The sequence below is a fragment of the Bombina bombina genome, chromosome 2 (genome assembly GCF_027579735.1).
Source record: "Bombina bombina isolate aBomBom1 chromosome 2, aBomBom1.pri, whole genome shotgun sequence".
In the NCBI taxonomy this organism is placed as follows: Eukaryota; Metazoa; Chordata; class Amphibia; order Anura; family Bombinatoridae; genus Bombina; species Bombina bombina.
Window position 1 is genome coordinate 1330320105 of NC_069500.1, and position 21688 is coordinate 1330341792.

Consider the following 21688-nt stretch of genomic DNA (forward strand, 5'->3'; position numbering starts at 1 on the left):
AAATGAGCTTATAAAACATTTCAATTGCCATGATATTGTAATAAAAACCAATCGATTTGGCCCCTAACAGTGTCTACCAGCATAAAAATCAAAAAGGGGAAGCCTGTAAAATGACTCATCTAGCATTAGCTTGTGTTGTTAGAAGGAGACTAGTCATACCTGAAGCAGATGAGTCTGCAAACTGTTACCCCCAACTGAAGTTCTCTGGTTTCAACAGTCCTGCGAGGTAACAGTAATGGATTTTAGTTACTTGGGCTAAAATCATAGCCCTCTTAAACAGAAATCTTCATCACTTTTCTGTTGTAGAGTAAATAGTACAAGCCAGCACTATTTTAAAATAACAAACTCTTGATAGAAGAATAAAAAATTACAACTAACACCACAAACTCCTCACCATCCCCGTGGAGATGCTACTTGTTCAGAGCGGCAAGGAGAATGACTGGGGGGCGGAGCCAGAGGGGGAGCTTTATGGACAGCTCTTGCTGTGTGCTCTCCTTGCCTTTCCCTGTGGGGGAGAATATTTTCCACAAGTAATGGATGACGCCGTGGACCGGACACACCAATGTTGGAGAAATAAATGACTGCACATACCTCAATGCTGCTTGTAGCATGAAAATGTTCCCCACACTGAAGATTGCTATTGCACTCCTCAGCAACTCTGTGGGAACCAACATGGATCTTAGTGACATTTGCTAAGATCATCAACCTCAAGGCAGAAATCTTCTTCTATATCCTGCCTGAGAAAAATAGTACTCACCAGTACCATTTTAAAATAAACTTCTTGATTGAAGAAACTAAAAACTATCATTTTAACACCTCTTTCACTTTACCCTTCCTAATACTAGCATAGGCAAAGAGAATGACTGGGGGTGGAGGGGAAGGGAGGAGCTATATATACAGCTCTGCTGTGGTGCTCTTTGCCACTTCCTGTTAGCAGGAGGATAATATCCCACAAGTAAGGATGAAATCCGTGGACTCGTCGTATCTTGTAGAAGAAACCGCTAATTTCCTATGGAAAAGCTTAAAGGAACACAATCTCTACAACACATGAATATATTATCATGGGGATTTAAAAAAAACATAATTTATGCTTACCTGATAAATTCCTTTCTTCTGTAGTGTGATCAGTCCACGGGTCATCATTACTTCTGGGATATTACTCCTCCCCAACAGGAAGTGCAAGAGGATTCACCCAGCAGAGCTGCATATAGCTCCTCCCCTCTACGTCACTCCCAGTCATTCGACCAAGGACCAACGAGAAAGGAAAAGCCAAGGGTGAAGTGGTGACTGGAGTATAAATTAAAAAATATTTACCTGCCTTAAAAACAGGGCGGGCCGTGGACTGATCACACTACAGAAGAAAGGAATTTATCAGGTAAGCATAAATTATGTTTTCTTCTGTTAAGTGTGATCAGTCCACGGGTCATCATTACTTCTGGGATACCAATACCAAAGCAAAAGTACACGGATGACGGGAGGGATAGGCAGGCTCTTTATACAGAAGGAACCACTGCCTGAAGAACCTTTCTCCCAAAAATAGCCTCCGATGAAGCAAAAGTGTCAAATTTGTAAAATTTGGAAAAAGTATGAAGCGAAGACCAAGTTGCAGCCTTGCAAATCTGTTCAACAGAGGCCTCATTCTTGAAGGCCCAAGTGGAAGCCACAGCTCTAGTAGAATGAGCTGTAATTCTTTCAGGAGGCTGCTGTCCAGCAGTCTCATAAGCTAAACGAATTATGCTACGAAGCCAAAAAGAAAGAGGTAGCGGAAGCTTTTTGACCTCTCCTCTGCCCAGAGTAAATGACAAACAGAGAAGACGTTTGTCGAAATTCCTTAGTTGCCTGTAAGTAAAATTTTAGAGCACGGACTACATCCAGGTTGTGCAGTAGACGTTCCTTCTTTGAAGAAGGATTTGGGCATAAAGAAGGAACAACAATCTCTTGATTGATATTCCTGTTAGTAACTACCTTAGGTAAGAACCCAGGTTTAGTACGCAGGACTACCTTATCCGAATGAAAAATCAAATAAGGAGAATCACAATGTAAGGCTGATAATTCAGAGACTCTTCGAGCCGAGGAAATAGCCATTAAAAATAGAACTTTCCAAGATAACAACTTTATATCAATGGAATGAAGGGGTTCAAACGGAACGCCCTGTAAAACATTAAGAACAAGGTTTAAACTCCATGGTGGAGCAACAGTTTTAAACACAGGCTTAATCCTGGTCAAAGCCTGACAAAAAGCCTGGACGTCAGGAACTTCTGACAGACGTTTGTGTAACAGAATGGACAGAGCTGAGATCTGTCCCTTTAATGAACTAGCAGATAAACCCTTTTTTAAACCTTCTTGTAGAAAAGACAATATCCTAGGAATCCTAACCTTACTCCAAGAGTAACCTTTGGATTCACACCAATATAGGTATTTACGCCATCTCTTATGGTAAATCTTTCTGGTAACAGGTTTCCTAGCCTGTATTAAGGTATCAATAACTGACTCAGAAAACCCACGTCTTGATAAAATCAAGCGTTCAATTTCCAAGCAGTCAGCTTCAGAGAAGTTAGATTTTGATGTTTGAAGGGACCCTGGATCAGAAGGTCCTGTTTCAGAGGTAGAGACCAAGGTGGACAGGATGACATGTCCACCCGGTCTGCATACCAAGTCCTGCGTGGCCACGCAGGTGCTATTAGAATCACTGATGCTCTCTCTTGTTTGATTCTGGCAATCAATCGAGGAAGCAACGGGAAGGGTGGAAACACGTAAGCCATCCTGAAGTCCCAAGGTGCTGTCAGAGCATCTATCAGGACTGCTCCTGGATCTGGACCCGTAACGAGGAAGCTTGGCGTTCTGTCGAGACGCCATGAGATCTATCTCTGGTTTGCCCCAACGTCGCAGTATTTGGGCAAAGACCTCCGGATGAAGTTCCCACTCCCCCGGATGAAAAGTCTGACGACTTAAGAAATCCGCCTCCCAGTTCTCCACTCCCGGGATGTGGATTGCTGACAGGTGGCAAGAGTGAGACTCTGCCCAGAGAATTATCTTTGATACTTCCATCATAGCTAGGGAGCTTCTTGTCCCTCCCTGATGGTTGATGTAAGCTACAGTCGTGATGTTGTCTGACTGAAACCTGATGAACCCCCGAGTTGTCAACTGGGGCCAAGCCAGGAGGGCATTGAGAACTGCTCTCAATTCCAGAATGTTTATTGGCAGGAGACTCTCCTCCTGACTCCATTGTCCCTGAGCCTTCAGAGAATTCCAGACGGCACCCCAACCTAGAAGGCTGGCGTCTGTTGTTACAATTGTCCAGTCTGGTCTGCTGAATGGCATCCCCCTGGACAGATGTGGCTGAGAAAGCCACCATAGAAGAGAATTTCTGGTCTCTTGATCCAGATTCAGAGAAGGGGATAAATCTGAGTAATCCCCATTCCACTGACTTAGCATGCACAGTTGCAGTGGTCTGAGGTGTAAGCGTGCAAAGGGTACTATGTCCATTGCCGCTACCATTAAGCCGATTACCTCCATGCATTGAGCCACTGACGGGTGTTGAATGGAATGAAGGGTGCGGCAAGCACTTTGAAGTCTTGTTAGCCTGTCCTCTGTCAGGTAAATCTTCATTTCTACAGAATCTATAAGAGTCCCCAGGAAGGGAACTCTTGTGAGTGGAACGAGTGAACTTTTCTTTTCGTTCACCTTCCATCCATGTGACCTTAGAAATGCCAGCACTAACTCTGTATGAGACTTGGCAGTTTGAAAGCTTGAAGCTTGTATCAGAATGTCGTCTAGGTATGGAGCTACCGAGATTCCCCGCGGTCTTAGTACCGCCAGAAGAGCACCCAGAACCTTTGTGAAGATTCTTGGAGCTGTAGCCAATCCGAATGGAAGAGCCACAAACTGGTAATGCCTGTCTAGGAAGGCAAACCTTAGGTACCGATAATGATCTTTGTGAATCGGTATGTGAAGGTAAGCATCTTTTAAATCTACAGTGGTCATGTACTGACCCTCTTGGATCATAGGTAAAATTGTCCGAAAAGTCTCCATCTTGAACGATGGAACTCTTAGGAATTTGTTTAGGATCTTTAAGTCCAGGATTGGTCTGAAAGTTCCCTCTTTTTTGGGAACCACAAACAGATTTGAGTAAAACCCCTGTCCCTGTTCCGATCGTGGAACTGGATGGATTACTCCCATTAACAAGAGCTCTTGTACGCAGCGTAGAAACGCCTCTTTCTTTGTCTGGATTGTTGACAATCTTGACAGATGAAATCTCTCTCTTGGAGGAGAGTATTTGAAGTCCAGAAGGTATCCCTGAGATATTATCTCTAGCGCCCAGGGATCCTGAACATCTCTTGCCCAAGCCTGGGCGAAGAGAGAAAGTCTGCCCCCCACTAGATCCGATCCCGGATCGGGGGCCCTCAATTCATGCTGTTTTAGGGGCAGCAGCAGGTTTCCTAGTCTGCTTGCCCTTGTTCCAGGACTGGTTAGGTTTCCAGCCTTGTCTGTAGCGAGCAACAACTCCTTCCTGTTTTGGTGCAGAGGAAGTTGATGCTGCTCCAGCTTTGAAATTACGAAAGGAACGAAAATTAGACTGTCTAGTCTTGGCTTTGTCCTGAGGCAGGGCATGGCCTTTACCTCCTGTAATGTCAGCGATAATCTCTTTCAACCCGGGCCCGAATAAGGACTGCCCTTTGAAAGGTATATTAAGCAATTTAGACTTAGAAGTAACATCAGCTGACCAGGATTTTAGCCACAGCGCTATGCGTGCCTGAATGGCGAATCCTGAATTCTTCGCCGTAAGTTTAGTAAGATGTACTACGGCCTCCGAAATGAATGAATTAGCTAGTTTAAGGACTCTAAGCCTGTCCGTAATGTCGTCCAGAGTAGCTGAACCAATGTTCTCTTCCAGAGACTCAATCCAGAATGCCGCTGCAGCCGTGATCGGCGCAATGCATGCAAGGGGTTGCAATATAAAACCTTGTTGAACAAACATTTTCTTAAGGTAACCCTCTAACTTTTTATCCATTGGATCTGAAAAAGCACAGCTATCCTCCACCGGGATAGTGGTACGCTTAGCTAAGGTAGAAACTGCTCCCTCCACCTTAGGGACCGTTTGCCATAAGTCCCTTGTGGTGGCGTCTATTGGAAACATTTTTCTAAATATCGGAGGGGGTGAGAACGACACACCGGGTCTATCCCACTCCTTAGTAACAATTTCAGTAAGTCTCTTAGGTATAGGAAAAACCTCAGTACTCGTCGGTACCGCAAAATATTTATCCAACCTACACATCTTCTCTGGTATTGCAACTGTGTTACAATCATTCAGAGCCGCTAACACCTCCCCTAGCAATACACGGAGGTTTTCCAGCTTAAATTTAAAATTTGAAATATCTGAATCCAGTCTGTTTGGATCAGAACCGTCACCCACAGAATGAAGTTCTCCGTCCTCATGTTCTGCCACCTGTGACGCAGTGTCTGACATGGCCCTAATATTATCAGCGCACTCTGTTCTCACCCCAGAGTGATCACGCTTACCTCTTAGTTCTGGTAATTTAGCCAAAACCTCAGTCATAACAGTAGCCATATCCTGTAATGTGATTTGTAATGGCCGCCCAGATGTACTCGGCGCTACAATATCACGCACCTCCCTCTGAGCGGGAGATGTAGGTACTGACACGTGAGGCGAGTTAGTCGGCATAACTCTCCCCTCGTTGTTTGGTGAAATTTGTTCAATTTGTACAGATTGACTTTTATTTAAAGTAGCATCAATACAGTTAGTACATAAATTTCTATTGGGCTCCACTTTGGCATTGCAACAAATGACACAGGTATCATCCTCTGAATCAGACATGTTTAACACACTAGCAAATAAACTTGCAACTTGGAAATACAATTCAATTAGAATAATATTAAAACGTACTGTGCCTTTAAGAAGCACAGAAGATCTATGACAGTTGAAAATTAATAAATTGAAACAGTTATAGCCTCAATCCTTGTAAACAACACAACTTTAGCAAAGGTTTAATCCCATTAGCAAAGATAACAAATTCTAAAAGCAGGAAACAAATTACAGAATAAACGTTTTTTATCTCAGTCAAACTACAATTCTCACAGCTCTGCTGAGAGAAATTACCTCCCTCAAAATAAGTTTTGAAGACCCCTGAGCTCTGTAGAGATGAACCGGATCATGCAGGGAATACAATGAGTTGCTGACTGAAATATTTGATGCGTAGTAAAAGCGCCGAAAAACGGCCCCTCCCCCTCACACACAGCAGTGAGGGAGAACAGAAACTGTCAGAAAACAGATTAAGCAACTGCCAAGTGGAAAAATAGTGCCCAAACATTTATTCACTCAGTACCTCAGTAAATGAAAACGATTTTACATTCCAGCAAAAACGTTAAACATAATCTCTAGTTATTAAACAGCTTTATGTATTTCTTACAGTGTAATTCTAGTGAAGTACCATTCCCCAGAATACTGAAGTGTAAAGTATACATACATGACATTATATCGGTATGGCAGGATTTTCTCATCAATTCCATTATCAGAAAATAAAAACTGCTACATACCTCTATGCAGATTCATCTGCCCGCTGTCCCCTGATCTGAAGTTTACCTCTCCTCAGATGGCCGAGAAACAGCAATATGATCTTAACTACTCCGGCTAAAATCATAACAAAAACTCTGGTAGATTCTTCTTCAAACTCTGCCAGAGAGATAATAACACACTCCGGTGCTATTTTAAAATAACAAACTCTTGATTGAAGATAAAAACTAAGTATAATCACCATAGTCCTCTCACACATCCTATCTAGTCGTTGGGTGCAAGAGAATGACTGGGATTGACGTAGAGGGGAGGAGCTATATGCAGCTCTGCTGGGTGAATCCTCTTGCACTTCCTGTTGGGGAGGAGTAATATCCCAGAAGTAATGATGACCCGTGGACTGATCACACTTAACAGAAGAAAAAAAAATTTCTGACCACCTTCAAAAATGTACAGTTGGCTAGAATATTTCTTTACTAATCAGATTGGCCTTACACACCTTTCCAACTCCCAAATTAATTCAACTACATAGTCTGATCACTCAGCCATGATGTTGACTCTTAACTGGCCTAACACTAGATCCACCAAATTCATATGGAAACTAGAAGATTCAATGCTAAATAATATAAAAGGGATAGTAAAGTCCAAAATAAACTCATGATTCAGATAGGACATGTCATTTTAAACAACTCTAATTTACTTTTATCATCAAATTTGCTTTGTTCTCTTGTTATTCTTAGCTAAACCTAGGTAGACTCATATGCTAATTTCTAAGCCCTTGAAGGCCGCTTCTGCATGTGACAGTTTTTCACAGCTAGGCGGCGTTAGTTCATGCGTTATATATATATATATATATATATATATATATAGCACTGTGCTAATGCACTAATTGCCTGAAATGCAAGTCTGTCAAAAGATCTGAGATAAAGAGGCAGTCAGCAGAAGCTTAGATACAAGGTAATTAGAGAGGTAATAAGTATATGGTTATAACAGTGTTGGTTATGCAAACCTGGGGAATGGTAAATAAGGAAATTTATGCTTACCTGATAAATTTATTTCTTTTACAATATGACGAGTCCACGGATTTCATCCTTACTAATGGGATAACGCCTCCTGATTAGCAGGAAGTGGCAAAGAGCACCAAAGCAGAGCTGTATATATAGCTCCTCCCTTCCCTCCCCCTCCAGTCATTCGACCGAAGTTAGGAAGAGAAAGGAAAAGCCAAAGGTGCAGAGGTGACTGAAGTTTAACAAAAATAAATACCCGTCTTAGAAATGACAGGGTGGGCCGTGGACTCGTCATATCGTAAAAGAAATAAATTTATCAGGTAAGCATAAAATTTCTTTTTATTTTACAAGATATGACGAGTCCACGGATTTCATCCTTACTTATGGGATACAATACCAAAGCTGTAGGACACGGATGAAAGGGAGGGACAAGACAGGAACCTAAACAGAAGGCACCACTGCTTGAAGAACCTTTCTCCCAAAACCAGCCTCAGATGAAGCAAAAATGTCAAATTTGGAAAATTTGGAAAAAGTGTGAAGAGACGACCAAGTTGCAGCCTTGCAAATCTGTTCAACAGAAGTATTGTTTTTAAATGCCCATGAGGAAACACAGCCCTAGTGGAATGAGCTGTAATTCTTTCAGGAGGCTGCTGTCCAGCAGTCTCGTATGCCAGACGGATGATACTCTTCAGCCAAAAAGAAAGAGGTAGCCGTAGCTTTCTGGCCCCTACGCTTTACAGAAAAAACAACAAATAATGTAGAAGACTGACTAAATTCTTTAGTCGCCTGCAAGTAAAACTTCAGGGCACGGACCACGTCCAAGTTATGCAACAAACGTTCCGTCTTAGAAGAAGGATTAGGACATAATGAAGGAACAACAATTTCCTGATTAATATTCCTATTAGACACAACCTTGGGAAGAAAACCAGGTTTGGTACGTAAAACCACCTTATCAGAATGAAAAATAAGATGAGAGTCACATTGTAACGCTGAAAGCTCGGAAACTCTACGAGCAGAAGATATAGCAACCAAAAATAAAACCTCCCAAGATAACAACTTAATATCTATGGAATGCATGGGTTCAAACGGAACCCCTTGAAGAACACTAAGAACTAAATTCAAACTCCAGGGTGGAGCAGTTGGTTTAAACACAGGCTTGATTCTAGCCAGAGCCTAACAAAAAGACTGAACGTCTATAACATCTGCTAAACGCTTGTGTAGTAAAAATCGACAAAGCAGAAATTTGTCCCTTTAAGGACCTTGCCGATAAGCCCTTCTCCAATCCTTCTTGGAGAAAAGATAAAATCCTGGTAATCCTAACTCTACTCCATGAGTAGCCCTTGGATTTGCACCAATAAAGATATTTGCGCCATATCTTATGGTAGATCTTTCTAGTAACAGGCTTACATGCCTGAATCAAAGTATCAATGACCAAATCAGAGAACCCCCCCCCTTAGATAAAATCAAGCGTTCAATCTTCAAGCAGTCAGCTGCATAGAAACTAGATTCGCATGTCCACTAGATCGGCATACCAAGTCCTGCGAGGCCACGCAGGCACGATTAGAATTAGCGAAGCCTCTCCTGTTTGATCCGTGCAATCACCCAGGGAAGGAGAGCAAACGGTGGAAACACATAAGCTAGGTTGAACGATCAAGGCACTGCCAAAGCATCTATCCGTTCAGCCTGAGGATCCCTTGACCAGTATCCGTATCTCAGGAGCTTGGCATTGTATTCAGAATCTTTAACTTTCTGACCTCCATCAAGAAAATTTTCATGGATAAGGAATCTATTAGAGTTCCCAAGAAGGCAACCCTTGTCTGTGGAAGTAATGAACTCTTTTCTAGATTCACCTTCCACCCGTGAGTCCTCAGAAAGGACAGAACCATGTCTGTATGAGATTTCGTCAGATGGCAAGACGCCTGGATCAGAATATCATCCAGATAAGGCTCCACTGCAATGCCCCGCGGCCTGAGAACCACCAGAAGTGACCCTAGAACCTTCGTGAAGATCCTGGGTGCTGTGGCCAACCCGAAGGGAAGAGCCACAAACTGAAAATGTTTGTCCAGGAAGGCAAACCTTAGGAACTGGTGATGATCCTTGTGGATAGGAATATGAAGATATGCATCCTTCAAGTCCACGGTAGTCATATATTGACCTTCTTGGATCAATGGAAGAATTGTTCGAATCTTGAAGGATGGTACTCTGAGAAACTTGTTTAGACTCTTTAGATCTAAAATAGGTCGAAACGCGCCCTCTTTCTTGGGGACCACGAAAAGATTTGAGTAAAACCCCTGCCCCTGTCCCAGTATTGGAACGGGACGAATTACTCCCATAGTAGAGAGGTCTTTTACACAACGTAAGAACGCCTCTCTTTATCTGGTCTACAGACATTCGTGAAAGAAGAAACCTCCCCCTTGGGAGAGAATTTTTGAATTTCAGTCGATACCCTTGGGACACGATTTCCAGTGTCCAGGGGTCCTGAACATCTTACCCAAGCCTGGGCAAAGAGAGAAAGTCTGCCCCCTACTAGATCCGGTCCCGGATCGGGGGCCGCCCCTTCCTGCTGTCTTTGTAGCAGCAGCGGGCTTCTTTGGTTGTTTACCCTTATTCCAAGCCTGGTTGGGTCTCCAGACGGATTTGGCCTGAGCAAAATTCCCTTCCTGTTTAGCGGAAGAAGAGGAAGAAGAGGGGACTCCTTTGAAGTTCCGAAATTATTTTGTTTACCCCTTAGTTTAGCTATTCTATCCTGAGGTAGGAGATGACCCTTACCTCCCGTAATGTCAGAATTGATTTTTTTCAATTCAGGTCCGAATAGGGTTTTTCCTTTGAAAGGAATAGCCAAAAGCTTAGACTAAGATGACACATCAGCAGACCAAGATTTAACCATAACGCTCTATGCGCTAAAATGGCAAATCCGGCATTCTTAGCCGCCAATTTGGCAATCTGAAAGGCGGCATCCGTAATAAAAGAATTAGCCAGCTTAAGAGCCTTAATTCTATCTAAAATGTCCTCTAAAGGAGTCTCAATCTTAAGAGACTCTTCTAAGGCGTCAAACCAGAAGGCCGCCGCAGTGGTAACTGGAACAATGCAGGCCGTCGGTTGTAAAAGGAAACCATGATGAATAAATAACTTTTTTAGAAGACCCTCCAATTTCTTATCCATAGGGTCTTTGAAAGCACAACTGTCCTCAATAGGAATAGTTGTACGCTTAGCCAGGGTAGATATAGCTCCCTCCACCTTAGGGACGGTTTGCCAAGAGTCCCGAACAGTGTCGGATATGGGATACATTTTCTTAAAAACTACGAGATGGTAAGAACGGGATACCCGGTCTTTCCCATTCCCGCGTAATAATTTCCGAGATTCTCTTAGGAACCAGAAAAACATCAGAGTAAGCAGGCACCTCTAAGTATTTGTCCATCTTACACAATTTCTCTGGTGGTACCACAATAGAGTCACAGTCATCCAGAGTCGCTAAAACCTCCGAAGCAACAGGGGGAGGTGTTCAAGCTTAAATCTAAAGGACATGACGCCCGAATCTGTCTGAGGTAACGCACTTCCCGAATCTGAAAGTTCCCCCTCAGACAGAAGTTCCCTGACCCCCAATTCAGATCCCTGTAAGGGTACATCGGAAATAGCCAACAAAGCATCAGAGGTTGCAGTATTCACATTGACTTCTGTCCTGCTACGTTTGCCCTGTAACACTGGCAACTTAGATAAAACCTCTGTAAGGGTAGATGACATAACTGCAGCCATATCCTGCAGAGTAAATGAAGTAGACGCGGTTGAAGAACTCTGCGTCGCTTGGGTGGGCGTTAAAGGTTGTGACGCTTGGGGAGAATTTAGCGGCATACCCTGATTCTCATCAGACTGAGAATCATCCTTAGGCACACTTTCCTTAAAGAAAGTTTGCTCTTTACATTGTAAGGTCCTTTCAATACATGAGGGACAAAAAGTAAGAGGGGGTTCCACACTGGCATCTAAACACATAGAACAAGTAGTTTCCTCAAGTTCAGACATGTTAAACAGACTAGCAATAATTTTCGTTCTTTAATTGAAATATTGAGTTCAAGTCAAATTACAAAGAAAAATTCTTTGAAGTGAAAAGTGTACTGTGCCTTTAAATAATTAAAGCGCAACAATTTTTCTGTTTTCTCAAAAACAACGTTTACAGCAATAAAAACTGTCCTTAAGTGCCCATAATAGCTTAACAATATTGCACCATTCTGCTTAGATGTTATATATCCAATTATATTGAATTGACCAGTTATAACAACTTTTTATATACATGTGGCCCCTGCACCTCGCCACAGTCTGCTGCGGCGCCTACCTGCCCCCAGAACACACAGACTGCTCAAGTAGTACTTCAAGACTCCCTCAGGCCAGTTATATGACAGCCCTTAGCCAGCAAACTGCATCTCCCAGCGTCTAGCCCACACTGAATATACCCTAAATATATCCTAAGATATATTTGGCAATCAATATAAAGGGATTCCAGGTACACCATTTCCATACATATAGTGCATACTGATTACCCCTCCCCAGTTAGGGAATAATGTCAGCCTGTTCTGCCGTATCAAGTCTCCCCAGAAACAAAAAAGACTGACCATACCTCAATGCTGCTTGTAGCATGACACCGTTCTCCACACTGAAGATTTTTCTGTACACTACCTTCAGCTTTTCTGTGGGAACCAGTATGGATCTTAGATAACGTTTGCCAAGATCATCAACATTAGGGCAGAAAAATAAAATGTCTCCACTCCTCTTGGGAAGCTATAGACTGACTATTTCTCCCTGAGAAAAATAGTACTCACTAGCACCATTTAAAAAAATAAACTTCTTGATTGAAGAATCTAAACTAACACCTCACTTTACCTCTTCCTATCACTAACACAGGCAAAAAGAATGAGGGGGAGGGAAGGGAGGAGCTATATATACAGCTCTGCTGTGGTGCTCTTTGCCACTTCCTGCTAATCAGGAGGTGTTATCCCATAAGGATGAAATCCGTGGACTCGTCATATCTTGTAAAAGAAAAAGGGATTATCTATCTTTTTAAACAACAACATTTTTGGTGTTTACTATCCCTTTTAACAAAATCTCTTAAAGAATTTTTCACCATAAATTCTACCCCAGATATCAATATTTCTTTCATGTAATTGGCAAGAGTTCATGAGCTAGTGACGTATGGGATATGCAATCCTACCAGGAGGGGCAAAGTTTCCCAAACCTCAAAATGCCTATAAATACACCGCTCACCACACCCACAATTCAGTTTTACAAACTTTGCCTCCTATGGAGGTGGTGAAGTAAGTTTGTGCTAGATTTCTACTTTGATATGCGCTTCTCAGCATTTTAAAGCCCGATTCCTCTCAGAGTACAGTGAATGTCAGAGGGATGTGAAGGGACTAGGGAGTATCACCTATTGAATGCAATGGTTTTCCTCGTGGGAGATCTATTTCATAGGTTCTCTGTTATCGGTCGTAGAGATTCATCTCCTACCTCCCTTATTCAGATTGACGATATACTCTCATTCCATTACCTCTACAATTTTTAACTGCTGCACTATATTATAAAACTTTAAAAATTGCTTTATTCTCCAATTAATCAACACATAACAATATTGAATGGGTGCTTTAGAGTAAATGCCTAGTTTAAAATTTTATTTCAAAATGACCTACAGAAAAATGTTCACTAAAAAAATATCAACGCAGAAAGTGGAGAAAAGTACTGAATCTGAGCCCAACAGTAAGAAAAGACGTGGATTCTCCTTGCATTAAGGAAAACAAAAACAAATCTGAATTATAGGTCACAATTTAATTCTAAGACAGAAAACAGTTCTCATGCAACTTCCAATGTATAGATAAAATTTTAAAACTAAACTTACTGGGCTTTGTAGAATCATTGAGACCCTTTTCTTCTGCTCCATCATGTTGAAATCCTGACGTAGGTCTGGTGCCATGTTTCTTTCACGTAAGTATTCAGGGTTGTTCTCATCAACTCGGTCAAAATATTTTTCCTTGTGTGGAGCATTTGTTGGGGGTGGTGCTGTAACCACCCCTGCACTTGAATCACCATTCATAGCACAACCTTATCTTGATCTAAACAAAAGAAAAAGTAATAAAAATTAGAATTGCAATCAATAAATTTATTCCTACGATTAATCAATATCTTCATATTTAAAGAGATTTAAAAAAATTTCTTTTATATATCAGATAGGGCATACAATAAAAAAAAAAAACACCTTTCCAATTTACTTTTATCAAATTTACTTTTTTCTCTTGTATCCTTTGTTGAAGACCATAACTAGAGATAGGTAGCAGGCATGTGTCTGCAGTTTGGCAGAAATGCTTTTAACAATTTTATTATTCAACAAGTGTGCAACTTCCGAGGAAGCGCCCACGTGACCTAAATCGCAAGCATCGGTTCCAGAGAAGAACGTTCATAAAAAAACTAATATCTAACAGACATATGCTTAAGAATCTAAAACAGAAGAGACAGAGGGCGCCACATAGTGCAGATAAATGAGGGTAAACGTGAAGTGATGTATACGTAGCAGGTATCCTACTCACTTGATAGTAAGCACTGATGTGCAATACAAGCAGACCGAGTCAAAACAGTCGCTCGGCAGACTCCCCAGGTACCTGGAACAGATCCCTGTTGTACCGGCAACAAGAGTATCAAGGAGCAGTGGGGTTCCCAAAAAACTTCTTTGCTGTTTAGCAACTGCTGTTAAATGAAAATGCAGTCTCTGCTAGTTTGGCAGCAGCAAGTTAAGCAAGAGTGCAATGAACGTCAAGCACAGTGTAACAGATGCTTCAGGAATAACCAGGAGTGCAGCAGCAATGTAACAAAATCATAAAGGTTTAATACAGCTTAAAGGGACATTATACACTCATTTTTTCTTTGCATAAATGTTTTGTAGATGATATATTTATATAGCCCATAAAGTTTTAAAAAAAAAAAAAAAAAATGTATAGTTTTGCTTATTTTTAAATAACATTGCTCTGATTTTCAGACTCCTAACCAAGCCCCAAAGTTTTATGTGAATACCGTCAGCTACCTTCTCCAGCTTGCTCCTGTTTGTGTAAAGGGTCTTTTCATATGCAAAAGAAGGGGGAGGGGAGTGTCTTATTTCCCACTTGCAGTGGGCTTTCCAACTACCTTTTCAACAGAGCTAAACTAAGAGGTTCTAAGTAAATTTTTAAACATTTTTATACTGGATTTTTATATCAGTATCTGTGCATCTTATTCTTTATAGTAGTGTCTATTACATGCAGTTATATGAAAATGAGTAGGGCTGCAACTAACGATTATTTTCATAATCGATTAATCGACCGATTATTTTTTCGATTAATCGAATAAAAAGAGAATCAATAATAGTTTTCTATGTTTTAAATAAAATCCACATTATAATTAAACAAAACCACAAACTGTTTGAAAAGAGGTAGAACTAGAAAGAGTTAGACTATCACTGTTAATAACATTCTGTTATTCACTCTTTCAGAAACTTTGCATTGAAATGCAAAAATCTCAACATGTCCACATGCTTCTGGCTAAGGCTAACTCTGTTTACAGCTATATTTCCTGCAGCAGAGAAAAGGCTGTTGAGGTGTATAAGTAGGGTTTTGCCAATTTCACCAAAGTGGGATATTTATCTTTGTTAGCTCTTCACCAATGTGAAGTGTTTTCTACCTTGGTAAGGGGCCTCTCAATAAAGTAACCCTTGACTTCATTCTAACATAAAAATATCTTGAATATCTATATGCAATGGTAAATAACCAGCTATAAGGTTAGGGGAAATATCTAGTCCGCTCTAAAAATAACGAATATATACCTATAAAGGTTGAATCTGGTACATATTATCACAATTTATTAAAAATATAAAAAAACAATAAAAAATAAAATCAAAAGCGCTAAGGACTGTATATCAATAACAGGACAAAGCCTTACACATTTATTTATACAGTACATATAATCAGCAATAGCAAGCAATACGCTAATAATTGTGCAAACAGATAATAGTGCACATCAATTTAAATAACTCCCATCAACCTAGGGGCTAGGTGTAAAGCTTGGCACTATATCATGAAAAGCATAGATCCAAATCACCTGATTTAATATAAACAATCCAAATGATGACTATTATATCTGGGTTGCACATAAGCCAGGGGTAGTTGTAAACGTATACTGTCCTGAAAAAGTGAAAAGTAGACGTCCTTTAGGCTAAGGACCTAACCATAAAACACAATACCATGTGCAGGAGCTCATTGGAGTGAATCAGCTAGTGTTGTACACAGACCAACTAATTGCAAACCAACTAATCGATTAATCGATTATGAGATTCGTTGACAACTATTTTCATAATCGATTATGACGATTAGTTGTTGCAGCTCTAAAAATGAGTGTATACTGTCCCTTTAAAAGCATATAAAAACAAGCAACACGTTTCTCCGTGTCCCAGCACGGTTTCATCAGCCTATCACTAGTTTTATTTTTATCATTTGTTGGCGCCTCTTATTGGATATCTGTCTGCATTTTGGGTGCTGGCAGTATATCTGTTTTGAATATGCTTAAGAAAAAACAAATTAAACACATCCATCCAGATCCAAAAAATAAAATGAAGGCAGCACCCAGCGGGTGAACACCCAAGATGAATGAGGACGACAACGGGACTAGACGATTAAAAGCCCCATTCACCCAAGCTCAGAACTGGAACCGAGAACAAAGAAAAGAAAAACGGCGACGTTAAGGAGATTGGCTTCATCCCCAAACATCATATCCATTTTGCCCTCCAGCTTCTAATGTCTCAGATCCCTCAACTTTGCCAAAACATGTCTTAAAAGAACACAAAGGCGAGCCAGCCTATTACGGAAGGCAAAAAACAAAAAAGTTATGCTTACCTGATAAATTTATTTCTCTTGTGGTGTATCCAGTCCACGGATTCATCCATTACTTGTGGGATATTCTCCTTCCCAACAGGAAGCTGCAAGAGGACACCCACAGCAGAGCTGTCTATATAGCTCTTCCCCTAACTGCCACCTCCAGTCATTCGACCGAAGACAAGCAAGAGAAAGGAGAAACTATAGGGTGCAGTGGTGACTGTAGTTTAAAAATAAAAAACACCTGCCTTAAAATGACAGGGCGGGCCGTCGACTGGATACACCACAAGAGAAATAAATTTATCAGGTAAGCATAAATTTAGTTTTCTCTTGTAAGGTGTATCCAGTCCACGGATTCAACCATTACTTGTGGGATACCAATACCAAAGCTATAGGACACGGATGAAGGGAGGGACAAGGCAGGTACTTAAACGGAAGGCACCATTGCCTGTAAGACCTTTCTCCCAAAAATAGCCTCCGAAGAAGCAAAAGTATCAAATTTGTAGAATTTAGAAAAAGTATGAAGCGAAGACCAAGTCGCCGCCTTACAAATCTGTTCAACATAAGCCTCATTCTTAAAAGCCCATGTGGAAGCCACCGCTCTAGTGGAATGAGCTGTAATTCTTTCAGGAGGCTGCTGGCCAGCAGTCTCATAAGCTAAGCGGATTATACTTCTTAGCCAAAAAGAAAGAGAAGTTGCCGAAGCCTTTTGGCCTCTCCTCTGTCCAGAGTAGACAACAAACAATGCAGATGTTTGACGTAATTCTTTAGTAGCTTGTAAATAAAACTTTAAAGCACGAACCACGTCAAGATTGTGTAATAGACGTTCCTTCTTTGAAGAAGGATTAGGACACAGTGACGGAACAACAATCTCCCGATTGATATTCTTATTAGATACCACCTTTGGAAGAAAACCAGGTTTGGTACGTAACACTACCTTATCTGCATGGAAAATTAGATAAGGGGAATCACATTGTAAAGCAGGTAACTCCGAAACTCTTCGAGCCGAGGAGATAGCTACTAAAAACAGAACTTTCCAAGATAAAAGCTTAATATCTATGGAATGCAAAGGTTCAAACGGAACCCCCTGAAGAACTTTAAGAACTAAATTTAAATTCCATGGCGGAGCAAAAGGTTTAAACACAGGCTTGATTCTAACTAAAGCCTGACAAAACGCCTGAACGTCTGGAACCTCAGCCAGACGTTTGTGCAAAAGAATAGACAGAGCAGAAATCTGTCCCTTTAAAGGAACTAGCTGACAAACCCTTCTCCAATCCTTCTTGGAGAAAGGATAATATCCTAGGAATCCTGACCTTACTCCATGAGTAACCCTTGGATTCATACAAATAAAGATATTACACCATATCTTATGATAGATTTTCCTGGTGACAGGCTTTCGAGCCTGAATTAAGGTATCAATGAATGATTCGGAAAAACCACGCTTTGATAGGATCAAGCGTTCAATCTCCAAGCAGTCAGACGCAGGGAAATTAGATTTGGATGGTTGAAAGGACCCTGAAGTAGAAGGTCCTGCCTCAGCGACAGAGTCCATGGTGGAAGGGATGACATGTCCACCAGATCTGCATACCAAGTCCTGCGTGGCCACGCAGGTGCTATCAAAATCACTGAAGCTCTCTCCTGCTTGATCTTGGCAATCAGACGAGGGAGCAGAGGAAACAGTGGAAACACATAAGCCAGGTTGAAGGACCAAGGCGCTGCTAGAGCATCTATCAGCGCTGCCTTGGGATCCCTGGACCTGGATCCATAAAAGGAAGTTTGGCGTTCTGACGAGACGCCATGAGATCCAGTTATGGTTTGCCCCAAAGTTGAATCAAATGTGCAAATACCTCCGGATGGAGTTCCCCCTCCCCCGGATGAAAAGTCTGCCGACTTAGAAAATCCGCCTCCCAGTTCTCTACTCCTGGGATATGGATAGCTGATAGATGGCAAGAGTGAAACTCTGCCCATAGAATTATCTTTGAAACTTCCAACATTGCTAGTGAACTCCTTGTTCCCCCTTGATGGTTGATGTAAGCTACAGTCGTGATGTTGTCCGACTGAAATCTGATGAACCTGACCGCAGCAAGCTGAGGCCAAGCCTGAAGAGCATTGAATATCGCTCTTAGTCCCCTTCAGGGAGTTCCAGACTGCACCCCAGCCCAGAAGGCTGGCATCTGTTGTTACTATTGTCCAATCTGGCCTGCGGAAGGTCAAACCCTTGGACAGATGGACCCGAGATAGCCACCAGGGAAGAGAATCTCTGGTCTCTTGATCCAGATTTAGTAGAGGGGACAAATCTGTGTAATCCCCATTCCACTGACTGAGCATGCAAAGTTGCAGCGGTCTGAGATGTAGGCGGGCAAACAGCACTATGTCCATTGCCGCTACCATTAAGCCGATTACTTCCATACACTGAGCCACTGAAGGGCAAGAAGTAGAATAAAGAACACGGCAGGAATCTAGAAGTTTTGACAACCTGGTCTCTGTCAGGTAAATCTTCATTTCTACAGAATCTATCAGAGTTCCTAGGAAGGAAACTCTTGTAAGAGGGGATAGAGAACTCTTTTCCTCGTTCACCTTCCACCCATGAGACCTCAGGAATGCCAGAACAATGTCCATATGGGACCTGGCGACTTGAAAATTCGATGCCTGTATCAGAATGTCGTCTAGGTAAGGGGCTACTGCTATACCCCGCGGCCTTAGGACCGCTAGGAGTAACCCTAGAACCTTCGTAAAGATTCTTGGTGCCGTAGCTAACCCAAAGGGAAGAGCCACAAACTGGTAATGCCTGTCTAGGAAGGCGAACCTGAGAAACCGATGATGATCTCTGTGTATCGGAATGTGAAGATAAGCATCCTTTAGATCCACGGTAGTCATATATTGACCCTCCTGGATCATAGGTAGGATGGTTCGAATAGTCTCCATGTTGAAGGATGGGACCCTGAGAAATTTGTTTAAGATCTTGAGATCTAAAATTGGTCTGAAGGTTCCCTCTTTCTTGGGAACTAGATTTGAATAGAAGCCTTGCCCCTGTTCCTCCTTTGGAATTGGGTGGATTACTCCCATAACTAGGAGGTCTTGAACACAATGTAAGAATCTCTCTTTATCTGGTTTGCAGATAATTGTGAGAGATGAAATCTCCCTTTTGGGGAAGAAGCTTTGAAGTCCAGAAGATATCCCTGGGACACAATTTCCAACGCCCAGGGATCCTGGACATCTATTGCCCAAGCCTGGGCGAAGAGAAAGTCTGCCCCAACTAGATCCGTTTCCAGATCGGGGGCTGATCCTTCATGCTGTCTTAGAGGCAGCAGCAGGTTTTTTGGCCTGCTTTCCTTTGTTCCAAGCCTGGTTAGGTCTCCAGACCGGCTTGGACTGGGCAAATTTTCCCTCTTGTTTTGCATTAGAGGAAGTTGAAGCTGCGCCGCTCGAAGTTTCGAAAAGAACGAAAATTAGTCTGTTTGGTCCTTAATTTGTTGGACCTATCCTGAGGAAGGGCGTGACCTTTTCCTCCAGTAATATCAGAAACAATCTCCTTCAGTCCAGGCCCGAATAGGGTCTGCCCCTTGAAGGGAATGTTGAGAAGCTTAGACTTTGAAGTAACATCAGCTGACCAGGATTTAAGCCATAGCGCCCTACGCGCCTGAATAGCAAAACCAGAGTTCTTAGCCGTTAGCTTGGTTAAATGAACAACGGCGTTAGAAACAAATGAATTGGCTAGCTTAAGAGCTTTAAGCTTGTCAAGGATATCATCCAACGGGGTTTCTACCTGTAGAGCCTCTTCTAGAGACTCAAACCAGAAGGCCGCAGCAGCAGTGACTGGGGCAATGCATGCAAGAGGCTGGAGAATAAAACCTTGTTGAATAAAACATTTCTTAAGGTAACCCTCCTCGACCGGGATAGTTGTATTTGTTCTAGCCCCAGAGCTAGCTCGCTTTCCTTGTAACCCTGACAGTTTGGACAATACCTCTGTAAGGGTATGATTCATAACTACCGCCATGTCTTGTAAGGTAAACGCAATGGGCGTGCTAGATGTACTTGGCGTCCCTTGAGCGGGAGTTATAGGTTCTGACACATGGGGAGAGTTAGTCGGCATAACTTCCCCCTTGTCAATTTCCTCTGGTGATAAATCTTTTAAAGCCAGAATATGGTCTTTATAAATTTATAATAAGATCAGTGCATTTGGTACACATTTTTAGAGGGGGTTCCACAATGGCTTCTAAACATAATGAACAAGGAGTTTCCTCTATGTCAGACATGTTTAACAGACTAGTAATGAGACCAGCAAGCTTGGAAAACACTTTAATAAATGTTAAAAAGCAGAATATAAAAAAATGGTACTGTGCCTTTAAGGAAAAAAACAAACACAAACTGCAAATACAGTGAAAAAAAGCAGTAAACTCTACAAAATTTTTACAGTGTGTATAATAGACTAAAGTAGCATTGCACCCACTTGCAAATGGATGATTAACCCCTCAGTCTCAAAAACGAATTTGAAAAACGGTAAAACCGTTATAAACCGTCACAAGCAAACTGCCACAGCTCTACTGTGGCTCCTACCTGCCCATAAAACGACTTTTGTAGGCACAAAAACACTTTACAGAGGTCCTATATGTCAGGGGACTCCTTCAGGGAAGCTGGATGTCTCAGACTGTATAAACAACTGCGCAATTAGAGCGCGAAAATAGGCCCCTCCCACCATGTACTCAAAGTGAAAGGGCCTTAAATAACTACTCCTAGGAGAAATCTAGTCAGCCATGTGGAAAACTAGGCCCCAAATAAAGATTTATCACCCTCAGTAAAAACGTTTTTTATATATCATGCAAACGTTTTACATACTAAGTAATAAGAGCAAGTAACATGAATATTACCCTTTACTGCAAGCATGATCCCAGTCGTTTGTTAAATCACTGTAATCAGGCTTACCTTAAATATATCAGGCACTGTCAGCATTTTCTAGTTATTCATCTCTCTAGAAAAAAAATATACTGAACATACCTCAGTGCAGGTAATTCTGCAGGCCATTCCCCCAGCTGAAGTTTTCCCATACTCTTCAGTTATGTGTGAGAACGGCAGTGGACCTTAGTTACAACCTGCTAAGATCATCAAAAACCTCAGGCAGAACTCTTCTTCTAATTTCTGCCTGAAGTAAAACAGTACAACGCCGGTACCGTTTAAAAATAACAAACTTTTGATTGAAGATAAACTACACTATCACCACATATCTCTTGATACTTGCTTTCTTGTCGAGAGCTGCAAGAGAATGAATGGGGGTGGCA

General features: G+C 41.8%; 1 protein-coding gene across 1 annotated transcript in view; it reads right to left on the minus strand.

Moving 5' to 3' along the window:
• ADD1 (adducin 1) overlaps window positions 1-21688 on the minus strand; it is a 648507-nt gene that overhangs the window by 590890 nt on the left and 35929 nt on the right. Inside the window, exon 2 of the mRNA XM_053700307.1 lies at window positions 13418-13631. Coding sequence (XP_053556282.1) covers window positions 13418-13612 — 195 coding nt within the window. The 5' untranslated portion in view covers window positions 13613-13631. The remainder of the gene's footprint in view (window positions 1-13417; window positions 13632-21688) is intronic.